We start from the raw sequence: 22,862 nt of genomic DNA, 5'->3' as shown, positions 1-22,862 counted from the left end.
AACGTTGTGCGCATGCGTGAGTGGCTGTCGACTGAGTTCAAGGCAGGCAAAGACAGGCATCTCTACGGGAAATGAGAAGCCGCAGGCCCAGCCGACTGACGTTTCTTCTTCCCGCTCCGAGTCGCTTCCAATACACCCCGGCCTCCAACCACCCCGCAGGTTATTTCTTCCTTCAAGGCGCTGAAGAATGGCCGGAACGCACCAACCCACGAGCCTTCTACCTTAGCGACGCCGCGGAGCAATTCCAGGAGAAGGAAGGCGTGCCCCACCCCTTCGCTTTGGCCAATGGCTTTTCCGTGTTGCGGAGGCGGCGCAAGACTCTGTTGGCCGCCCAATAAAAATCAAAAGCGGGAGGTGACCGATAAGAGCTCGGGCCAATAGAAGTGGAGAGCCGTCGGCAACGTGATCCTTTCGCGCGGGCTCGGATTGGGTGACCGGAAGCAGGGAGGGGAAGATGGCGGAGTGAAGGGGAAGAAGTGGAGCGAGAGCTGCTGCGGGCTGCGGCCCTGGGGCCCCAGCCGGGGTAAGAAAGAGGGGAAACCCAAGCGCCGCGGCGGAGGGGGTGGCGAGCACCGGGGCCTTGTTGGACAGAAGCCCGACGACTCGGTGCAAGGAGTTGTTTTGGCCCGGCTCATTCGCGGGGTGAACGGGGACCTGCGCCCAGTGTGTGCCCACCACTATCGCGCGCGCCTCTTGATGAGAACAAGTTCCAGGATTCTGGAACCGACCTGGAGCTCTTCTTCCGACCTAGGCTCGAAACGGCTCCCTGCTGCTTTCCTCCCTCCCTCCCTGGTTTAGGGGGTCACCTATAATGGGCGCCAGCGGGGTGATAGTATCCGAAAGGCGCAGCTTTTTGCTTCTGCTGGAGCTGGAAGGGGAGAGCGGAGATTGGTTAAACGCGGCGCTTTTCGGGTGCCACCGAGCTCTGCGACTGAGAAGGAAGGCATCGCTAGCCTTTCCCACTAGAATGGCTAATGGAAACCAGAACGGTTTTTTTGGGCGGGTGGGGGAAGAGTTTCTGTTGGGCCACGAACATTATGGTTGTAATGCAGGCTCGATCCAGGTAGTCCTCGACTTACAACCGTTCCTTTAGTGACCAGTTACAACAGCATTGAAAAAAGCGACTTATTACCGTTTTTTTCCCACATTGACGACCCTTGCAGTAGCCCCATAGTCATGGGATCAAAAGGCTTGGCAATGGACTCCTGTTTATGAAGGTTGTCTTGGGATCTTGCGACTACCTTTTGTGACCTTCCCAAGACCGAAGTCAATGGGGAAGCCAGATATGCTTCACAACCATGTTGCTAACTTATCATCTGTGGTGATTCCTTTAACAGTGATAGGCACGAAAGGTCAAAATAGGGCAAAACTCAATGTTTCAGTTAGCAACAAAAATATTGGACTCAGTTGTGGTCGTAAGTCGAGAACTACCCGTACTTGATTTATTGGTTATAGATACATCGCTGTATAAAACTCCAGATTTTTTTCTGGCTCCTGCTTTCATTTCTACAGAGTCTAGGTTCGCAGGAAGGCTGTAGTTGAGACTTCTTGTCCTGCCCCAGAGTTTTTTTTCCTGTCCATTTTTTTTCTTGCCAAATTGATACATTTTTTTTTGCTCATGGCATTTTGTATAGTGGACCCATCTCTTACTTTAATATTGCCAAGAGTGGGCTGTCCCTTTATTTTAAGAAACTGGATTAGTGGCTATTCTTTTGTTTCCCTGGATTCAGAATTACGTTTTGTTACATGTCCTCTGGTATTTTGGGAATTCAAATTTAGGATGGGAATGGGTAGGAGGGCAAAATGTAGGCAGATATATTTTTCCAACTGATATTTCAATGTTATGTCAGTGTTTTTCCATTTTGAATTCCTCTTTTCAATTTAGTTTCTAGTGATATATGCATATTTGTAAGAGTAACTTTAAAAAAAAAAGGAATAAAAGAGCAATGGTAGGAACAATGAGCTTATGAAGTCGGTAATGACTAGTTTTAGAAAATGCGGAGACATCTAGGGAATAGATCTTTTTGGATGTACCAGTAATAGAGAATTGTTAGAGAATTCTGCAGATGGCTGGGGATTGAATTTCAAATAGATTCATAGGCAATGTATTCATTAGCACTTACTCTGAAAGCAGCTGCATCTATTGAAGTAGATATTTTTAATGAGTACTTCTGAGTTTTATTTATTCAGCTGCTGAAATATTGAATTAAAGGCACAGATGCGGAGAAACAGGGGACTTATATGGGAAGTTATTTTTATTAGCCTTACTAATGAAACAAAATTGTAGTTGTAGTGTTTTTTTTTCCTTTTCATTCTGGGGGATTAGATCAGTAGAGAATATTCTAGATTAGGCTCTTTCCTTGAAGGCATGTGATTACTTTTAAGAGATGGCACGTATCTCCAAATTAGATCCCCCCCAGATATGACAAGCATGGAACCCAGCTGGGAATTGGTGCCTGAAAATGTCTTGAATTCCTCTGAATAGTTTTGTTGGAGTCTTACTTATCATGACTTTTCCAAAGAACTCACAAAATAGGGTGACCTGACAGAAATGCTGCCTAGTAATAAATTATATATTTTCTATTAGCTGAAAGATTTTCAAATGAACCATTTGAAAAAAAAATAGTTAAAGTACAACTTACGTAGTTTAAATATTTTATTCAAAACAGTCAAGAGTATGACATTGCTTTTAATATAAAATATGAAGGGGCTGAATATTTGTATTCAGAATGTAGTTATTTTAGTGATACTCTAGGCGTATTATAAATATATTTCATAAGTTTAGTCATGGAGGGATTTAACTTTGAAACTGGTCAATATGACACTTATGTGTGTTATGGTGGTATTTATAATGAATAAATATTTCTTTAAAAATTAAAATAGGCTTTTTGTAGAATAATACAATTGGACAATTTTCTGTTTTATGTTACTTGTTGGGCACAAAAATCACAAAAAGGACCATCCTGGTGAACTAGTGTAGTATAACAGGTTGATGGACAAAGACTGGGGAGGCCCAAATTCTAATCTACTCTCTGTCAGAAAATTAACTAGATGATTTGAGGCCAGTTATTATTCAGTGATATTGAACTTCTGAAGTAAAGATGGGATATAAAATTGATAATATTGTAATTATAACATCCTACTCTAAACACTGTGCTTTTGGGGGTCCTAATCTAGTAAAGCATTTAGGGAGGAATAGTTAATGGTAACTTTGTTACTAAATATCTATAAGGCTTAAGGATGTGTATCTATTTTTCCAAATAGTTTACATTTTAGTGTAGGGATTTATTTGTTAGTTTTATATGCTACTGTTCTTTCAAGAGTTCAATATGGCATACATAACATTTCCTTCTCCAGTTTCCCCCAAATTTAAAGGTGGGCTTCAGAGACCAAGAATGTACTTTCACCGGGAACTAGAACTCTACCACTCCCAGTGCTGCTTTTTAATTACTTGTCCTATTTCAGAGATAAATGCAAACACTAATTGGGATTAGAAGGTTCTGATACTGTTGCATGTAATGAAGGTGAAAGAAAATCTAAACCAAAACTATTTATGCAGACCATATGCTAAGGTTTTAACGAGCCATTATTTACCAATTGCATGTCCAAATTATGGATAAGGATATGTAATTGTGTATTTCTGGTAGGTTGATGGTGTTCCTATCAGCATTCAGGAACATTGATGATGCTATTTGTTCAATCATGTCTGATTTTCAGAGATTCTATGGACTGGTTCTCTTCACATTATCCATCTTGTGTAGCTTCTTTCAATTCTTTCATGGTCTGGCTATTGGTATCTAACCACCATGTTTTTTATGACCTCATTTCCTTTTATTGCTGACTATTCTGAGCATAACTGCTTTTCTAGTGAGTTTGATCAGATGACATGGCCAAAATAACTAAGGCGGAATTTTATGATTCATGTCTGGGTTTTTATAGTCCAAATAATGGCTTGTTTGTCACCTTTCTGTTTGATAAATTCAGTTTGCATTTGAAAGGTATAACGTCAAAACTTGTCAATTATGAGTTTAATGTGTATCTGTGGAGATTTGCTCCAATATGAAGGAATAACATAAAGGTCTTTAATGGTTACCAGATAGAAAACAGCAATTTGTAATGTGTCTTTTAATATCTTGTTCTCCCCTCCAGGTCTGTGCCCCTCCAGACCCAAGCATATATCATAGTACTTGGAAGTCAAAATTTGCATTAACTGAAAGCTACAGGCAAAAATGATAAAATGATCAGTGCAGCATGAAATGAAAGGTAAGTGCATTTTGTTCATCAAATTGTGTGTGGCCTGCTTCTTTTTGATTTGACAGATTTATCTATCCCAGAATGCTAGAGAAATTTGCTGATGTGTCAAGCTTTTATGCTTTATATTTGAAAAATTCTAGAAAACTTATGAAGTGCTGGATAATTGGATGAAAGTTTTTCCTATGTTCAAAGAAAGAAAAGTGGGAAAATGTCATAATGGTCATTCTTCCATTGTTATGTGGGCAGATTCTAGAGCAGATCTGAAAGAGATATCCTGTAAAAATTTTAAAAACATTGCAGTAATTATCAAATCATAATGGGCTTTTTACAAAATAAATTTTGTCAGACTAATCCTTCATTTTTTCAATTGGGTAATAGTAATTTGGAAAATCAATGGACAAAATATGCCTTGATTTCAGTGAAGTGTTAAGTGGGGTACCCCATGTGATTCTGCTTTAGCAAGCTAATGTATTGTTTGGGCTGGATGTCATGAGAAATAAATGGGTACATAGCTGGTTTGAAAATAAGCAGCACTTATTAGTAATTCCTCATCAAGTTGGGAGTGAGGTATAAAATGAGGTGACTTGAATAAGGAAGCAGAGAGAATGCCTATCAAATTTCCAGGTGAAAATTAGGATAAATTAGATCAGGATAAATTGGATCAGGGCTGTCAAACTCGTGGCCCATGGGCCAGATGCGTCATATGCTGGCCACACTCATGCCCGGTTTAGCGAAGGGGAAAAGAGTTGAAATGCATCATGTGATGCATCGCATCATGTGACGATCTGAGTTTGACACCTCTGGATTAGGTGGAAAGCAAGTTCCCTCCTCTCCATTAAAAACAATCTTAATAGGTTGGAGAATTGAGTGAAAATATCAATTAAATTTAACAGATGCAATGCAGTTATGTATTCCAGAAGAATAAACCAAATTATATGTTCTGTGAATACATTCGTCTATATCAGCAGTCCCCAATCTTTACAGCTTGATGGACCTGTAGAGGCGGCGGCAATGGGGTGGAGGATTATTTCATGTACGCACTGTTTTCACAAATGCAGCTTCGCACGTGCACGCAGTCACAACTTCCACGGCCTTATTCCCAACAGGCTGCAGCTTGGCACTGGGCCGTGGACGAGGTGTTGGAGAACCTTGCTCTATATGAATGTCTCCTCCTTTAGAAGTTAATCTTAGAATATCTTCATCAGGACTTTTCTATAATTTAAGAAAATTCTACATTCACAGAGAAATTATAATGGAATTGGAAGCAAACAAATGTCCCTATCATCCAAAAGGGAGGAGAAGTCAAGAATGATCCATCACTAAAGATAAAAACTTCTTCAAGGTAATCTTGCTTCCTGGTAAAATTATGGGCTGGTTGATTTCTTGGCATGATGTGGAAGTTGTTTGCCAATAGCTTTTTCAGCCCATTTTTAAAACATTCCAGTCTAATTTGGACCTCTTATATTATCAGTAGTTTGAAGATGTGCTGATATTTATTTATTTTATTATATTTTTTGCTACCCATCTCATCACAAGATAACGCTGGATGGATTACGTTAAAAGCAGTAAACCATAGTATGCTTATTATTATTAAAATTATTATTAAAATTATTATTACAATTATAATACCTTGTTCCTTGAAAATAAGACCTATCCTGAAAATAAGCCTTAGCTTGATTTTTACACATGCGTCCAATATAAGCCCTCCCCTCCCCAAAATAAGCCCTAGTTAAGATCCTGCCCACTCTGTTGCACCTGGTTTCATGGGGTGAGGCAAGGCGCATGGGGTAAAACTCAATTCAGGGTGGGGATGGAGGGGGGTAGAGCTGCTTACCTTCGGACAGTTGCAGCCAGGCCTCGTACATCCTGACACCTGCCTCACCTTGCCAGCCCACTTCTGTGGCTGCTTGCCACCACTTGCGCGTGTCGTCCCCAGTCTACATTTTGCTGTCAGAGGCCTTCAGGAAAGGCTTCTGCAGCCGATAAAAAAATACCGGATTGAAGCATACAGCGCCTTCTGGCCTCTTTTTCGCCATCAGAGGCCTTCAGGAAAGGGTTCTGCAGCAGGTAAAGGCTCTGGATTGACATGTGCATAAAAAATATGTAGGAATGGAAAATTAGTATGTGTATTTTGGAATTGGTTCAAACTCTCATCCTTGGTTCAAAATTGGTTCAAAATAAATTCTTTTCTGCAAGCTTTGCTTACAAACTCACAATATAGGTTATATTGAAATGACTGAACATTCTTTGTTATTTTTAGTGGCTTATACACTACTATCATTTTCATGAAAATTTGTTTTCTGTTGTTTTTTATTCCATGGCCAGCTTTCAATTAAATACCGTTGATACCTAAAATAAGCCTCTCCTGCATCCCCAAATGATAAACGGTTGGGACCTCAACTCAGTTGTTATTACTGATATTATACTACTTTATATTGTACATTTAGCACAATAAATATTTTCATATGCAAATAATGCTTCTACATTGTAAAGCGCTACGGGATGGTATATAAATCTAAACGCTACTGCTATTTGCAGTAGAGATAAGATTTATTTTCCATACTCAGTTGCTTTTCATGACAATGTTTTCCAGTGATATTTATGTATCAGGAAGCAAACATAGTTCAGATTCTAGGCTTATAAAGTGGTCTTACTGTCTGTGGGAAATTACTGAGTCTTAAGAGTAAGCAGAATGTGACCATAATTAATGGCACAATACCCAAATTGTTCATATTATCTAAAATTCATCTGCAGATTATTTTTCAATGTTAAAATACCAAGTTTCTAGAAATGAAATATTGTTTTCAGATTCAGTATATTAATTGAGAGACAGTTTGTTTGAGACCTGGTTTGATCTAGTGCAAGGGTCTTCAAACTTGGCAAGTTTAAGACTTGTGGACTTCAACTCCCAGAATTCCTGAGCTAACATAACTGGAGGAGGAATTCTGGGAGTTGAAGGCCACAAGTCTTAAAGCTGTGAAGTTTGAAGACCCCTGATCTAATGGTTAGGGTTAGGATTGTGTTCAAGTTCTGCCTTGGCTATGAAAGGCAGCTGGGTGATCTTAGACCAGTCATTCTCTCTCAGCCTATCTCACCTCATAGGTTCGTGATGGGAAAAATAGGAGGAGGACGGTTTGTTGGAAGTGTTCACTATCTTGAGTTATTTGTAAAAATAATAAAGGTGAGATATAAATAAATAATTTTTGTATGTTTGATTCCAGGTCTTTTCCTTTTGACCCAGGAGATTCTGTTTCTTAAAGAGTTGTTATTCCTGAATGCCCATCTTGAGAAGAAAACTCTTCCTTTATTTCTCTAAATGGAAATGAAGACATGTTGCTTTGATTCTTTTACATCTCCTCATCATAAAAAATTACCACATGAAGCAGAATTATACGGGATGAAAGTACAATCCTTGCAAAACAACTAAAATGAATATATGGACTCTCATGTAAACCAGGCCTTTGCTTATGGTTTTTGCCCTTTAAACATGATTGTGCATTACAATATGAGTAATTGTCAATTCTTGTTAACACTTTGATTCATTCAGTATACTTCAGTAAAACAATTCACCACAAAATCTTTGGAGAACTTAACAAATTGGTATATTCTTGAAATACTGTCTCATAAATCTTGATGAAAAAATGTGGCAGAAGAACCATGAATGTACATGTGTTACAAAAGATAAAAGAGAAGTAGTTTGAAAGATTTTCCTTCCTTAAAAGAGCCAGTTTATAATTAGATTTTAATGGAATCTTGATGCAAGTAAATCTTGATGCAACTATGTAAAGTTGCATCAATTGAATTATGCATAATTGAATTATAAAGCTGGAAAGTGGGGATATTAATAATATGTCCCACAAAATGAAGGTTGGAGACTTAAAGGTATAGAAAGTAAGCCTTGGACAGTAGAATTTACTTGGTATCCCATTTCTTTCCTAAGGAATTCAACTATAAAAGGAACAATGACTTAATTATCCAGGCTTTTACCTGAAAGAAGGAACAATGCCAGTATAACCTTGTATGTAAAACTCCACTGCATGAACAAAAATTAGGCATGCTCAGGAAGGGCTTCTTTATTATTTCTTAATAGGTCACCCAGAGTTAAGGTGGGAATTGTGTTTTAAACATGTTTTGCAGAACATTCTTTGCATCGTGTTTGTTTCTACTAGACTATTTCAGGCTGGTTTAAAAGCTGCTTTTTACCACAATGGGTGCAAAGGCCTATGTCTTCTTCCCTTGCTGAGCCATGGAGCACCTTATTTCAGTTTTATTAAAAGGTTAATGTGGGTTTGCTGATAGTTTTAACAATATCCTCACTCTTAGTTAAAGGAAGTACATTTGTAACACAATTGTTAGTCATAGCTAAGAATGTTGAATGCTTTTGGCTGATTGTTATTTTTCAAAGTTAAAGTGGCTTCTAGAAGAACATTTGGGATGTTTGTATATTTTAAATAGTTTAATAAGGGGGATATGCCGAGCAAAGCATTTATATTTGCTTGTCATCATGTTGTGTTTAGCTTATATATGATAAAAGAGTAAACATTATTTTTGCTTTATTTGAATAAAAATGAAGTAGAGGTAGTCCTCATTTAGCAACCACAGTTGGAACTGGCATCTTGGTTATTAAGCAAAGCAGTCAGTAAATGAAACTGACCTGTTGTTGAGATCTTACTTCCGCTTTCCTTTGCTTTACAGACTTGCAAATATAAATACAAGGATTAGTTATAAAGTTACTTTTTCATCACTATTGTAACTGGCATAATAAGAACTAAATAAGGACTACCTGTACAATTGGTTTTTTTTAAGTGTTACAACAGAACACTTTCAGAGGGCTTAAACTCTATAGCCACAGGACAAAAATGAAATATTTCATAGTCAAAAGAGTTGTGAAATTTGGAAATTTACTCATACACAAGTTTAAATTTTAAAATAATTTGGATACCTTTTGGATTTATCAGGGCTTCAGAAGTAAAACCTATCTTAATGAAGTTGTTCTCTGAAACTCTTACTAAAAATTAGAAAGCATGAATTTAATCAGTTTTTTTGGATGTTGCTTCAGCTATTTATACCTCAGAGATTTTTGGGGAGAAGATAATACAGTACATGGGGGGGGGGATGTAATTTAGTTTCCCCAAATAATTAGAAAACGATCATATTGTTTAAGAAGAAAACCAATTCTTTATCTCCTTTCTCACTAAATGCCACTGTAATAATGTATCTATTTCTATTGAATAGGACTGAATTAAGAGTAAACCTAGCATTTGAGAAAACAACAACACCACTGCTCTCTATGCCCGGGAAATAACTTTAGTTTAGTTATCCATGTGCATCTTCTTAACAGTTCTATTCGCAGGCAATATTGCCTTAATTTTTTGTTTGTTTTACATACTCATCTGTTGTCCACCTTGGCAGGAAATCTTTCACATCTGAAAGATGAAGCAAATATGGGGCATGTGCAATAGTATAATATATACATATAAATATATTTTAATACTTGTGGACAAAATGTTACAAGTTGTTTGAGAACAACAAAATCACCAATGTCTTCCATTTTAAAATGTGTATAGTTCCATAAGCATTAGTGCTTTGTAGCAAAACTGTAGTGCCATGTTAGGATCAGTGCATGAGCCTAGTAGTACTTTTTTACAATTTCAGAGTGACAAATTAATGAAGCTGATGATGTAACTTATAGGAAACTGACATGGTTATGGTCATGATCTAAAGATGCAGTGTCCTTTCTAGGCAATGGTAGAAGAAACTGCTGCATAGAATCAGTGAGATGTGAATTTCATAGTGATTGCATGAAAATCTTTAACCAGCCAGGTATATTTTGAGTGCACTTAACTGCATGTAAAAACCCTAGTAGAAGTAATAATCTTTAACAAAACCCCTTGTGAATCATGGAATATTTTGCTATAATGAGAAAAAAAAACTGATAGTGTAAATTTTTAAATTTTAGGGACTAGAATAAAGCATATGACTAGTCTTTCCCATTCATGCTTTTTTCCAGAAAAACTTTTGATATGTTTTTGAATCAGATTTGTTGATTGTTTTTGTGCTTGCATTAAGACAGGAATTGGTAACCTTTTACAATGTAATTGTTGCTTGTAGAAACTGAATGATAGATTGGAGCTTGCACATATCTGCCAATGTGGCAGCTATTAATCAAGAGTAGCATCTTGCAAAATTGACTAATCTAGAAACACTGTCACTGTACTGCTAATTCTGAATGCATCTAAGTTATTAGCATTGTTTATTATTAAAATATTTTTTTTGCTTACCTCATTATTTTGGTAAAGCATTTGTTGGAGTTTTCTTACTAATTAGTCACATTTATTTCTTGCATCCAAATATCTATATATTATAGTAATTAATCTTAGTAGATTTCCCCCCTCTTTTCTGAAATTACACAGTTAGGTAACTCATCTACTTTATTTTTGGTTTAAACAAGTCATGTTTTAAGTTATGAATCTAGTTCTTTGTGATCTTTATGGTTTAAATGCTACTTTTAGCTTAAAGGGGATACTGCATCTTTTTTTAAAAAAAAAGAACTTCTCTATAAATGGCCACCTTGATGAGAGAAAAGATGTCTTTGACTTTGTATTTCTTTATTGGCAAAACATAATATGATACTTGTAACTGTAATTCTGTAAATTGCAGAATTACATTTAAAGATCTCTCTATTTTCTCATTGAAAGTGGCAAGGTGTGTCGTTTGGAGATGAATTGTAAGGACCTTGAGATCTTTTGGGGCTCTCTTCTGAACAGCAGTATAATTGAATAAAATGGGGCTGATGATTGGGAGAATTGATGGAAAAATACCTCTGAAACTGGAATGCAAAATAGCACAGTATGTGGGAGGGGGGGAATCCCTGATGCAAATAAAGCCATAAGATGACAATAAATAGAACTTTAGTAGCAATAACTGTTTGCATGTATTAGGATGTAACTTGCATTGGCAAGAATAGTATAGTAGAATAAATGGTATTAACCAAATAGGTTTGCTGTGCTCTGTGTTGCAGGAAGTTGAATTTCTCATTAAAAGTTGGTAAGTTCCTCTCTACCACAACACTATGTGCTTGAATGCTATAGGGTGAAGCTTAGAAAAATTTGAGAATGATTTTATTTTTCAAAAATGATACAATTAGGAAAGGTTTATTGTGTGTGAAACTGATGAGAACTTACACAGAATGCTTATAGATAATTGATCATCATTTCTGAAGTAACTAAGAATCCCTGAGGCTGGATTCTGTCCAGGAATATAATTTAGGAGTTTGGGGATCCAAATTTTTGAACCGAATTGTGAATTTCTTTAAAAGAAAAGTGCTTCTATAATTTAGTGCTTGTATAATTCTTGTATTCATTTTCTTTTATAAACAAATCTGATCTGGTTTCAATATATACTTTTTAAATTTTATAAAGCCACTTGTAGACTTGGAAGAAGGAGAGCAACTTTCAGTTTACTCTGTCTGGCAAACTCTTACCTTTATCATTCTAGAGAATGCAGTTTATATCTCTTTAAAGTTCAGTTGCACGAACTTTGTATGCATGTGCATACTGAAGACCAGGTAAACTATAAATCTAATATAGAAATCTGCCATAAGTAGGATTTGATTGACCAGATTCAACTGCAAGGCTGGGACATATATTTAAAGAAAGTGGCTTTACTTTTATTTTTGTTTTACATTCTTTGGTATCATTTATCTATATGGATAAGGTGGCAGTTTTAAAATGAAAGGCATATACACGCATGCATGTTTATATACATTCTATAGAACTTTCTGTTCTACGTATTTATACTGATCAATGCAAATTAGCACAAGTATCTAAAATATTCAGAAGTTTAATCAAACATTTAGTTCATGTTTTGTGACTTTTGATCACAAAATAGATCGGAGGTATTCATTAAACTCAGTTTTCCTGGAAAATTATTTGCACTTATGGTGGTTGTCTACTTGCTTATTTAAATATCCATTTGCAGAATCCTGAAGGTATCTTGTATCTATATCAGTACAATTTTCACTGCTCACATTTTTTGAGCAGCTAATTTACAAACCTTTTTCACTGTTCGCTCAGCTGGTGCTAGGCTGAATAGAACATTGCTCGTAAAAAAATTTTTTACTCTCATCTGAATGTGAGGACTCAGGATTGCATGAAAGACTTGAATGTGGTGCTATTCTGGAAGAACTAGTTAGACTGTTAATTGCTTGCTAAAGTGTCTAAATCGCAGAACCACAGCCTCATCCTAGAGTACATTACTGCCTTGATCTAAGTGATAAGGGACTATAGTATTACTGGAAATTCAGTACTGAAATATATATGATTCTAAATGCAGATGAGAGAAAATTCTTAAGTGGCTCTTCATTGTACTTACTCTGCCTATTCTCTGTGTAGTTTCTCCTTTCTTTAATTGTAATAATTTTTTTGATAGCTCTTAATTTTTGACTGCAGATCAGTTTCATTGAAACATTAATAGTATTCTTGATGAAAGACTCCATAGAGCTTGCATTTCATCCATCAATATTTTAGTACTTTTAAAAATGTTTAATCATCACTACCTACTCTCTAAATTTATGGTGAAATCCATTTTAATATAAACTTCCCTTTGGATTTTTAGATTTTCCTTTATTTTGCACTTTGAAAAACAATAAATCAATGTAAGCACAATATTGACGCAGGTGCCAAAAAATAGTTCTCACAAACAGGCTTCTGGAATAGAGATTGCAAGTAGTTCTTTGATGGTTCAGTCAAGATCTAGAGAGGCTAAGCTGGTTTGAGGTTTTGCATTAGGTTTGTATGTTTGGGATGGGTTCAGGAGGAGCCCATATATATATAGAGAGAGAGAAGCAGGGAATTGAACTGTTCCAGAAATGTGGAAAAATTGTGGCTACACATAATGCATAGACTTATACAAAGATTGCTGGAATAAATACATTGGTGTATCTCTTAATAAAGGGGGATGAAAGAACACTTATGCAAGGGTTTGTTATTGGAATCTGAAAATAATTAGAGAATGCATTTGGTTATGGGAGGGTGACTATTTCTTGCATTCTGGAGAAGAAAGCTATGTGCAGAGAGGAACTGAGTTCATTCTAGAAACATGGGAAATGAATGATGGAGGCTTTGAATCTGAGCACTTCCTAGCTGGTTTTAGATGGAATTTCCAAGTTTTCCAAGTCGCAGCACAACAAATATTCCATAAAGTGTAGTATTTCTTAAGGACTGGATATTGCAATTCTTTTCTTTTCCATGCAGGTGAAGAGGTTACAAAACTATCAGAATGGAATACTTGTGTGGGAAAAACCACTGGCACAAGCACATAGACTCACAAACCGTCTTTTTTTAGAGATAGTATTCTAATTATGCATGATTAAAATGTATAGTGTTATAGCTATTATCAGTAAATTGATATATGCATTTATACATTATGAAGCAATAGGAACCAATATACCAATAGCTTGAATTTACTGCTTTGATTCTCAGTTTTTTTAGACAACATGCTGCCTCTTTAGTAAAGGGGCAAAATGTACAAAGAAGGGATGAAGCATGACGCCAAAACTGTGTATTAGAAAAAGGAATCAGTAGAATGAACCCTTTTGGCCTCTTACCAAGTTCATAGCCGCTCATGAGCCTATATAATATGAACATGGTTAATGGTAATTTGGGTTTCCTGGTTGCTGCAGTTGTACAAACAAAAAAGGTGCAGAGTTTCACAGCACAGAAAAGGGAATACATAAATCCCAAATGGGGCAATAAAAATGATCTAAGCAGTTTAGGGTTTATGACTATTTTTAAGTAGAGATAGTAAATTTAGCCAGAGCTTTTTGCAGCTAAAAAAACAATGAGTAATTAAAATGAGTAAGCTGTCCATACTTTTCAGGTATTAATTCTTTGTAAGATAGGTGTAGCTTTTCAGGTTTTTTCCCCCACCACTTTGGCAGCTGGATTAAAATGAACTGGGTTCAAACCAGCAATAATGATAACTTACCTTATGAAAATTGGAGATATTTAAATATTATTCATTCAAGTTGTATTTAAATAGGGAGTAGCTTTTTTCATCTGCTAGAGCAGGGCTGTCAAATTTGTGGCCTGCGGGCCGGATGCATCACACATTGGCCACGTCCATGCCCGGTTTAGCAAAGGGAGAAAAAGTGATGTGTCACATGACACTGCTGTTGATAAGACTTGATTTTGAAAAATTGGTGCAGTAGAACAGATAATAGAAATATAACAGCATAGTTGTTGCAGCAATTTCTGAGTTGGCACATGCTTTTTCTATTAAACTCTGCTAAAAAGAAATTTCGAGTTTGAATCTTTGGATTGTACTGGTTTGCAAAAAGACAGTCTTCACTTATCTGAATACTACCCGTAGTGTATCTCAAAGTTTGACCTTTTTTCTAGCTATGAACATTTGCTAAGGCATAGTTATGCATTTTTGGTTTTGTAATTTTCCCAGTTATATACATTTCCAACCATACTTTTGCACAACTATTGCCAGTAATCAGTAACTTCATATTACTACTGGTAGACCTATTGAAGTTGTGATTCAAACACATTTAGAAATGTATTTCTCATTTCTTAAGTTTTTCCTTCCAAAGTTGACTTCTTGTCAATTGCTTGCAGGTGCTTCAATTATAAAGAGTAGGATTTAAGATTGGGCTACTAAATGGATATACTTTTTTCAAAATAAAATGTTATTCTGGTGTTTGAAAACTGTGAAGAATTGGTAGCAAAAGAACTCTTGAAGATAACCTACAAAATGACTGGCAGATTAGTATGCCTTTTACTAACAGATAAACTCATCTGGATAAGAAAGGACGAGTATAATCTATTCCCTTATATTTATTAAGTATCAATGTGAACAATTTGTCTATGTATATACCTAATATTTTCCAAATGGCAGCTTGCTTTTATATCTATGCATATTTGGGGAAGGGAAAGAATGTGTTAAATATATTCTTTTGACACTGTAAACAATTGCTCAACAATGAGCTTTGAAACTCTGCACCTGTGTATAATTTTTAGCAATAAAGCAGCATGAGCTGAGAATGCACTAAAATGTCTGTGTCATTTCTTTCTAGAAAGTTAAATGTACAAGATTCTCTTGTACCATTTCACTTTCCCTTCAGTATATAAGGGAATGCATTTATGTTAAAAGAATCATTGAGTTGTATGTTCTTGTATGTTTTATCTGCACAAGTACAGAAATGTTACTCCTAGTGTGTGTTAACCTGAAGTAAAGACTGAATGATTATCAAAAACATGAATAACTATAGACTGCCTCATCTTCACAAGAGACAAACTTCTGGATGTTCACAAAAAGCAGAAGGAAATGGCCAAGAGTTTGTTGCCAAAAATTGGATATCTAAAGATACACATTTAAAGGTAATTGTTGGAATTCTTGCATGTAATCATTACAATTAATCAGAGCTCTTATATTCTTGTTCATTGGAGTAACAGTTTCTACTTCCAAACTAGGTAGCAAGAACTAATTACCTCAGGTTATTCTGCGGAAAAACTCCAAGCATTTGTTTCTCCTGACTAGATTGATATTGATCAGTTTTACTCAAAGGAAACATTTTTTAAATATTTTATGGATATAAATCTTGTGCATACTTGCTGAAAAAAACATACTACATCCATTGCAGCCTTTTTCTCAATCGTGAAAGTACAATCACAAGGAAATTGTTATTTCCTCAAAACATTGTTACTTTTGGTAGTATGGCAATAATTTAAAATGTTTTTGGTAAAATGTTAATCTAGTATTTAAAATGTTTCACTTTTTGACCAATTTTAATGTTACTGAGCACAATTTATAGCTGACTCCTGAGATAACATCTTTCTCAAATGTAAAAAAAATAAGATAACCTTTAAAGGAATGTACAAAGTAAATGTTTATTTCTTTCAGGTAGACTATCTAGTTTCCAATATGTTCACAACACAATCTTATGACAGTTATGCAATGTTTAAAGATTTTTGTTAGAAAGTATATAGAAATATTTACATGTAGGAGTTAAATGATTTCGGATAGCTGTTCATGCTCAAACACTATATGCCCTTGAGCATCATAGAAAAGGAAACAAATTTGTATCAAAAATTTGCCAGTCTAAAGCCATATTAATTTACATTTTCAATTACACACATAAAAACAGTTGAGATAGGCACTCTAAAAAGTTAACTGTTCAACTTTCTATTTGTATATCCATACAGTCTTCCTTTACAGATCTCCTTCTCAGATGTAATCCCTTGACTGAATTCTTCTAGTTTCTTAATTAGCAATTCCATGCGTACATGAACTTGTACAAGATTATCTTTTAACTACAAAGAAAGAACTAAGTGTAAAAAGAATAGTACAGAATATCAAACAATTTGACTTACATATACTTTTAAAATGACCAATATGTTTCAATTTAAAAATATTCATATAAGCAGTACTACAGAAACAGAATTCTTTAAGTATTCATGTATTTCTTCACTATTCAACCATATAATATGGTAATATGAAAATTTTAGTATCAAAGACTAATATGTTAAACTGAAGCAGGGCTGAGCAACATCTGAGAGGAATGCAACTTTTCTAGGGTCACTCACTGAAGCAATGTTATTAGAAAAGGCCCCGTTTGTCCTGCCAAAGTGTTGACTATTGGAAGAGCCCTCTGGGAAGCAAACCATTATTTCCATCCTTAGTTTAATCCATTGGAATCAGTCTTTAATTTGGGGATGGGATGGGAGACAATAAACTATGCTACCACTTGGTAAAAAATTGCCATTAACACTTCAACTGATAGAACATAAATGGCCCATAAGCTTTCCAGTCCTGTACTAACATTTTGATTCATATTTTAGTAATACAAGAATCTTTAATTTAGATTGTGGACATTGCATGAAAAAGTAAAGAGTTATTGATTAGAATTTGCCATGAGGTCACAATTAAGCTAGGTAAACCTGGTCTGTTTCAACATGATCTATGCCATTGGCAATCCTCTGTAGCACAATCTTTTCCCACCCTATTTTTCTTTTTTCTTAATGCTGACATATCTACATATGGAACAATTTCTGGTCTGTTAGAGCTTGTGGCAAATCTCCCAAAAAACTAAATAGAGGACAGAATATCTTGTATGTTTTCAAGTATATTTTTTTCATTCTTTTTAAGGCACGGTATAAACATAAAACAAATAAATACAAAAAAAATTCCAGTTTATACAGATATAGATTTAAAAAAAACTAAAGCCAGAAAACACTTACTTTTTCTACATGTTCCTTTAGGCTCACAACAGGACAGGTTACTTTTGAAGCTTCTACTGTAGTGGTAGTTTGTAGCAAGTAACTAAAGCCAATGTTAAAAATATTTTAATATTGACTCATTAAATACAAAATAAATAGTTCAGTGCTTAACTCGGCCTGTCCCAAGTTGGTTTGTCAGCAAGTAGACAAAGAACAGAGACATTGCAAAAGGATTTCCCCTCAATATTAGAGTTCAAGAATTTTATCAATCTGTGAATATGGTTTCCTAAACTATCAAGATTTATTCATTTATTTAGCATATGTCATATCATACATGGATTGCAATATGTGTATATGTATTAACATTTTGTCTAGATCAAAAAACACTATAAAATATGAAAGTTAAAGAGATTCAGATACCTATGTCTAGGCCATCTAATTGAAGTGCTAAAAATCAATTATTATACCAGTATACGCCCTCAGCTGACGGCTGGTTTAGCAAAATATACAGTATTTGTATTATGGCTACTCAGGTCTTCACTAATGCAGTAATAACGCAGTAGTGATTTGAAGAACACTAACCATGTGATGTTGTTCTTAAAAAGGCAGAAGAGGCCACGCAGGTAAGCCAGTGACTTTGAACTATAGAGAATAAAGCCAATGTCTAGTTCACAGGACTGACAACGCAATGTGTTGTAGGTGCTGGAAGACAAAGAAAACATGAATTCAGTTAAGCAATCCAGATTATGTTCCATCAATCTTTATAGTCTATACCTTGAATCTCATGAATGCTCTTAGTTCTGCACATGTAAGTGAATTTGAAATCATAGAACATCAATCAGCAGTACCTTTATTCTTTCTGGACTTTTATATTTTTATATTACTCTTTTTTTGTTTTCTACAATTGATATACATACATACATACATACATACATACATTTACGAGCACACACACACACACACACACACACACACACACACGGGTTTTCCTGCCAAATCCGTAATGAGTATGGATTGATGCCCATGAGTATGTTCCAGGCACTGACCAAGACCTCTATTGAACTGCCCATCATGTTACTGGCGAAAAACCAATTTCCATGAGGATCCCAAAAGAAATACAAACAGTTCAAGAGTTAAGACATATACTAAATGTACATAATTTAGAACTGTGATGGCGAACCTATGGCACGTGTGCCACAGGTGGCAAGCAGAGCCATTTGCATAGACATGCAAGTCCCAGCCAAACTTACCTGCACTGTCCATGTGCCCACCTCTCAGCTGATTTTCAGCCCATTTGAGGCCGTTTTTGCCCTCCCAGAAGCTCGAGGGAAACCTCTGCAGCCTTGGGAGGCCGAAAAACAGGCCTTCCGGAAATATCGGAAGTGCCGAAACGGGCCAGTTTTAAGCCTCCCGAGGCTTCCCTTGAGCCCCTGGAAGGACGAATAAGTCCTCGAACAGGCCAAAAATCAGCTGGGAGGTGCGTGCATATGCAGTGCAGGTAAGGGGGTTGGAATGTTGCGCATGCATGCACAACGGGGCCGGGGTGCATTGCATTGTGGGTGCCAGCATGCATGCGCTTTCGGCACACCATAACAAAAATGTTTGCCATCACTGACGTAGAGCATTAAGCCTGTATTTATAAGGAGCTAAGACTTGGCAAATGCTTCACAAAGCAGTGATGCAGGCTAGTGTCTCCTGTAGCCATATTGACCATGGAGGGCAACACCAGAGCAGAGGGAGAATGTCCATAGCTGATTAATCTAAACCAGATTCCCCCATATGTATGTATGTACGTATGTACGTATCTATTGGATTTATCAGTTGCCCATTTTACCTCAAGATAACTTTGAGCAACTTACAATTGTAAAAAACAAAAGTCTATACAAACTAAAAACATACATAAGTTAATATAAAATTCAGAACACCACAATCCAATTAAAAGATGGGGAAGGATTTCGGGGAGTCTGCTGTTAATTGCTCAACCATCTCCACAGTGATTCTCTCCCACTGGGGCTCTAAGCTAACTGGCAGAGCACAGTTTTTAGGTTGTTTCAGAAGGTCAGGAGAGTGCTGACCAGGAGCAAGATGTTCTACAGGGCTGGTGAAATAGCAGAGGCGGGCCATTCTGGATCCCTTCCACTGAAATAATCAGGCTGATGGGCCCATAGCATGCCTCTTCTGCTGTCACGGGTGGGATGGATCAATCCCTTTGGGATGAGATAGTCCCTCAAAGTAACCTGGATCCATGCCCTGAAAGGCTTTAAAGGTGATTACCAACACCTTGAATTGTACCCTGAAGTAGACTGGCAGCCAATGCAGTTTGTGGAACAGTGGTGTTACATTAAGAATATCAGCAGCCATAATGTGAATAAAGTATGCTAGGTTAAGATCTATGGCAAAGTATTTGTCTGAAGATGTAAAATACGACTTTAAAAGTGGAACAGCTGAAGACAATGTTCATATGTGGTCATTTATGGTGGGATATGAGACAGGCAATTTCATGAAGACATGACATCAAAAAATAGTTTACCAGGTAAGGATGAACCCTTGAGGTCTTGAGGCAAAAACTTGATATGCAAAATCAGATAGAGCAATTGAAATTTAAGCATGTTATTTTAAATGACAAAGGTAGAAAATCCTAGTGTAAAGACAAAAATACTTTCCTTCTTTTAGATGTATTTATGTTTTTAAATCTGCATGTGTTTTAAAGTTACATTGTTGTCTTACAGGCATTCAAAATAAATCACAGGTAAACAGTGGAAAGGTTTTCAAAAAGATACCCACCAACCAATGAGGTCTCCTTCAACACAAACCATCAAGTTGTCTTCCACAACAACATCTTTTGTGACCTCTGCAGAAAATAAGGGCAGTGTTGGAATATTAGCAATACAAACATTTTTTTTTCATGTAGCTGTTTTCCACAAGTGGAGAATCCACTTTTTTGATCATTGGTTGTAACAAGAATTAACCAATTACTTATGTCTTAATATTAGCAATAAAAAGGGTTCCCAAAACTATTACTTTTTGGTTTAGGCAATTATACTTTGTGATTTTGCAAAAAACCAAAAAAAACCCCTATCAAACTTTTCTAGCCTCTTGGATTGCAAGAGGCAGCTACTGGTAGATGATACTCCCTCCTCCCGTGACGTTTGGATGTCATACTGTTTCTATCCGTGAATAAACATTCCCTTCCAAATGTATTGAAAATTAAATCAAAAATTTCAATTAAAAAATAGAGAGTAACCACATGCAAGAAAATATAGCTTAAAAACCCCAATTTGCAATTCCCATTGTGCTCTAAACAAAATTGTCTGCTCTTATTAATTTATAAGCTACTTGTACATTGGACACCACATAGGTGCTTGGGCCTTCCAGTGCCAAGGTTTTTCCACATCTGGTTCTGGATGAGGTGGCACTGCCTCAAGACTGACTTGGGAAGCAATCTGAGGAGCCCTCTTGTACTCTTGGCTTCTCCTAGATGACCAGGTGATAGCCTTGGTTAAGAGGGCCTTTGCACACCTTTGGGTTGTGCACTAATTGTGCTCGTTCCTGAACTGGGAGGCTCTGCTCATTGTCACTCATGTTCTCATGACCTCCCTTTGGGTTATTATAGTACACTCTACATGAGGCTGCCCCTAAATAACATTTGGTACAGAATGCAGCTGCACTAGTTATAATGTCAGCTATTTAGTACTTATCACATTATTGCTTTATGAGCTGCATTGGTTTCTAGTGGGTGTCTGGGTACTACTCAAGGTGATAGAATCATAGTTAGAAGGGACTTCAAAGATCTTTTTGCCTAACCCCCTACCAAGACAGGAGTCCTTATACCATCCCAGACAAATGGTTTCCCATCTTTTCTTGAAAACCTCCAGTGTTAGGGCATCCATAGTTCCAGGAAGCAAGCTTTTCCATTGATTAATCCACTGGTATCAAATTTGATCACGTCACAGGCAGGATCATGACGCATCGTGATTTTTTTTGCCTTTGCAGAGGGTTAGGGCTTAGCTCCAGACCCCTTATTATCTTTTTGCTCTCCTCTCTCCACTTTTTCTAGGGCTGTAGCATCTTTTTTTTTTAATATCATAATGACCAGAACTAGACATGGTATTTCAAATGTGGCCTCACTTAGTGCAGTAGATCAGTGCTATTACTTCTCGTGATCTTGACGTTGTCCTCTGTTGATGCAAGCCTAGGACTGTAATCACTTTTATGGCAGCTGTACTGTGTGTCTAGTTTTTCCTAAGTGAGGACCTTGCTTTTTTCCCCTACCGAAATGCATTCTCTTGGATAGGGCCCCAATACTCAAATCTGACAAGATCCTTTCAAATCTGGAGTCTCTCTTCCAAAGTGTTAGCAATTCCCCTCAGCTTGTAGTGTCATCCACAATTTGATGAGCACCCTTTCAATTCCCTCATCTAGGTCTTTTAGGAAGCTATTGAAGAGCATTGGGCCCAAGACTAGTGTTGCTTTTAGATCTGTAAAGGGGGAAGAGCAGCTTATCTTGCTAGGAGCCTGCCTCACATCCGTTCCCCTCACATAGTTTCTGAGCAAATATCCGTTTCAATGCTCAGCCATTAATGACGCTTATCCAAATTCTACAGAGGGAAAAGTGAAGAATAAATCCGCCATGCTCCTTTAGTTAGAGGAAAACGCATCTAAATAAGAGCACGGTGTTCTGCTCTTACATACACAGACACCCCTCCACTTTCTGGAGACAAATGGCCCACGGACCGTTTCACACTTAAGCACAACGCGTGTATGTCCTCTACCTAGCGAGAGCCCCATAAGCCTCCTGGGTGCAGATCGATTCGCATTTGCCCTTACTAAGTTTCGGTGCCCCTCGAAACTTCGCCGATTCGCACCTCCGGGAAACTCGACTTTAGCGTGTCCGTTCAAAACACCCGATCAACTCACTGAAGCAAACAAAAACCCGGAGTTTCTCCTCCTGCGCGCACAAGTGGAGCGAGTCTCCTAATACGACCCGGCAGCGTCGGCACTGATAGACCGCGCAGTCCTCCAGCCTGAGTCCCCGAGCGCCCGGGACTCGCTCCCCGCGGCTCTCCTGCTTCGTTGCGCTTTTGGGGGCTTGGCAGCCGGGCCGCGTCCGGGGTCCTGCCCGCTCTACCGTGATTGTGCCGCCCACCTGGGGCTCCTCAAACAAAAGCCGCAGTTTCTTCCGTATGGACATCACGGCCTCCCGCCAAAGATTCAAACTTGGCTCCCGTCTTCCTAACTGCGCTGCCTGTCTGCCCTTTGAACACGTGGGGTGGGGTGGTTAAACAAGGACGGCTCTCCCTCTCTCCCCGCTCATTGGAGAAGATGCCTGTTCGTCTTTCGCTTTTACCTAATGGAGTTGTGAGAATTCAGAGGGGAGGGAAACAA

General features: G+C 37.2%; 1 protein-coding gene and 1 long non-coding RNA gene across 3 annotated transcripts; one reads left to right on the top strand and one right to left on the bottom strand.

Moving 5' to 3' along the window:
- Nucleotides 1-428: 428 nt before the first annotated feature.
- LOC113442396 (uncharacterized) lies at nucleotides 429-15,312 on the top strand. Of its 2 annotated transcripts, none has more exons than XR_015741032.1 (4): nucleotides 429-523; nucleotides 4,150-4,263; nucleotides 5,361-5,596; nucleotides 7,476-15,312. It is a non-coding gene; the product is annotated as an uncharacterized LOC113442396 (long non-coding RNA). The 2 variants fall into 2 exon arrangements; XR_003374967.2 differs by having other exon boundaries at nucleotides 5,497-5,596; nucleotides 7,476-12,181.
- Nucleotides 15,313-16,299: 987 nt separating this feature from the next.
- On the bottom strand, nucleotides 16,300-22,726 carry OIP5 (Opa interacting protein 5). The gene is given in 6 exon segments (XM_026709945.2): nucleotides 16,300-16,489; nucleotides 16,491-16,571; nucleotides 17,499-17,580; nucleotides 18,060-18,179; nucleotides 20,262-20,328; nucleotides 22,395-22,726. Coding segments are annotated over 6 exon segments (678 nt in total). The 5' UTR covers nucleotides 22,669-22,726; the 3' UTR covers nucleotides 16,300-16,435.
- Between the last annotated feature and the right edge of the window lie 136 nt (nucleotides 22,727-22,862).

This window comes from Pseudonaja textilis, chromosome 1 (assembly GCF_049901715.1).
Source record: "Pseudonaja textilis isolate UNSWEBS1 chromosome 1, rPseTex1.2, whole genome shotgun sequence".
In the NCBI taxonomy this organism is placed as follows: domain Eukaryota; kingdom Metazoa; phylum Chordata; class Lepidosauria; order Squamata; family Elapidae; genus Pseudonaja; species Pseudonaja textilis.
This window is presented reverse-complemented; position numbering and strand designations above follow the sequence as displayed.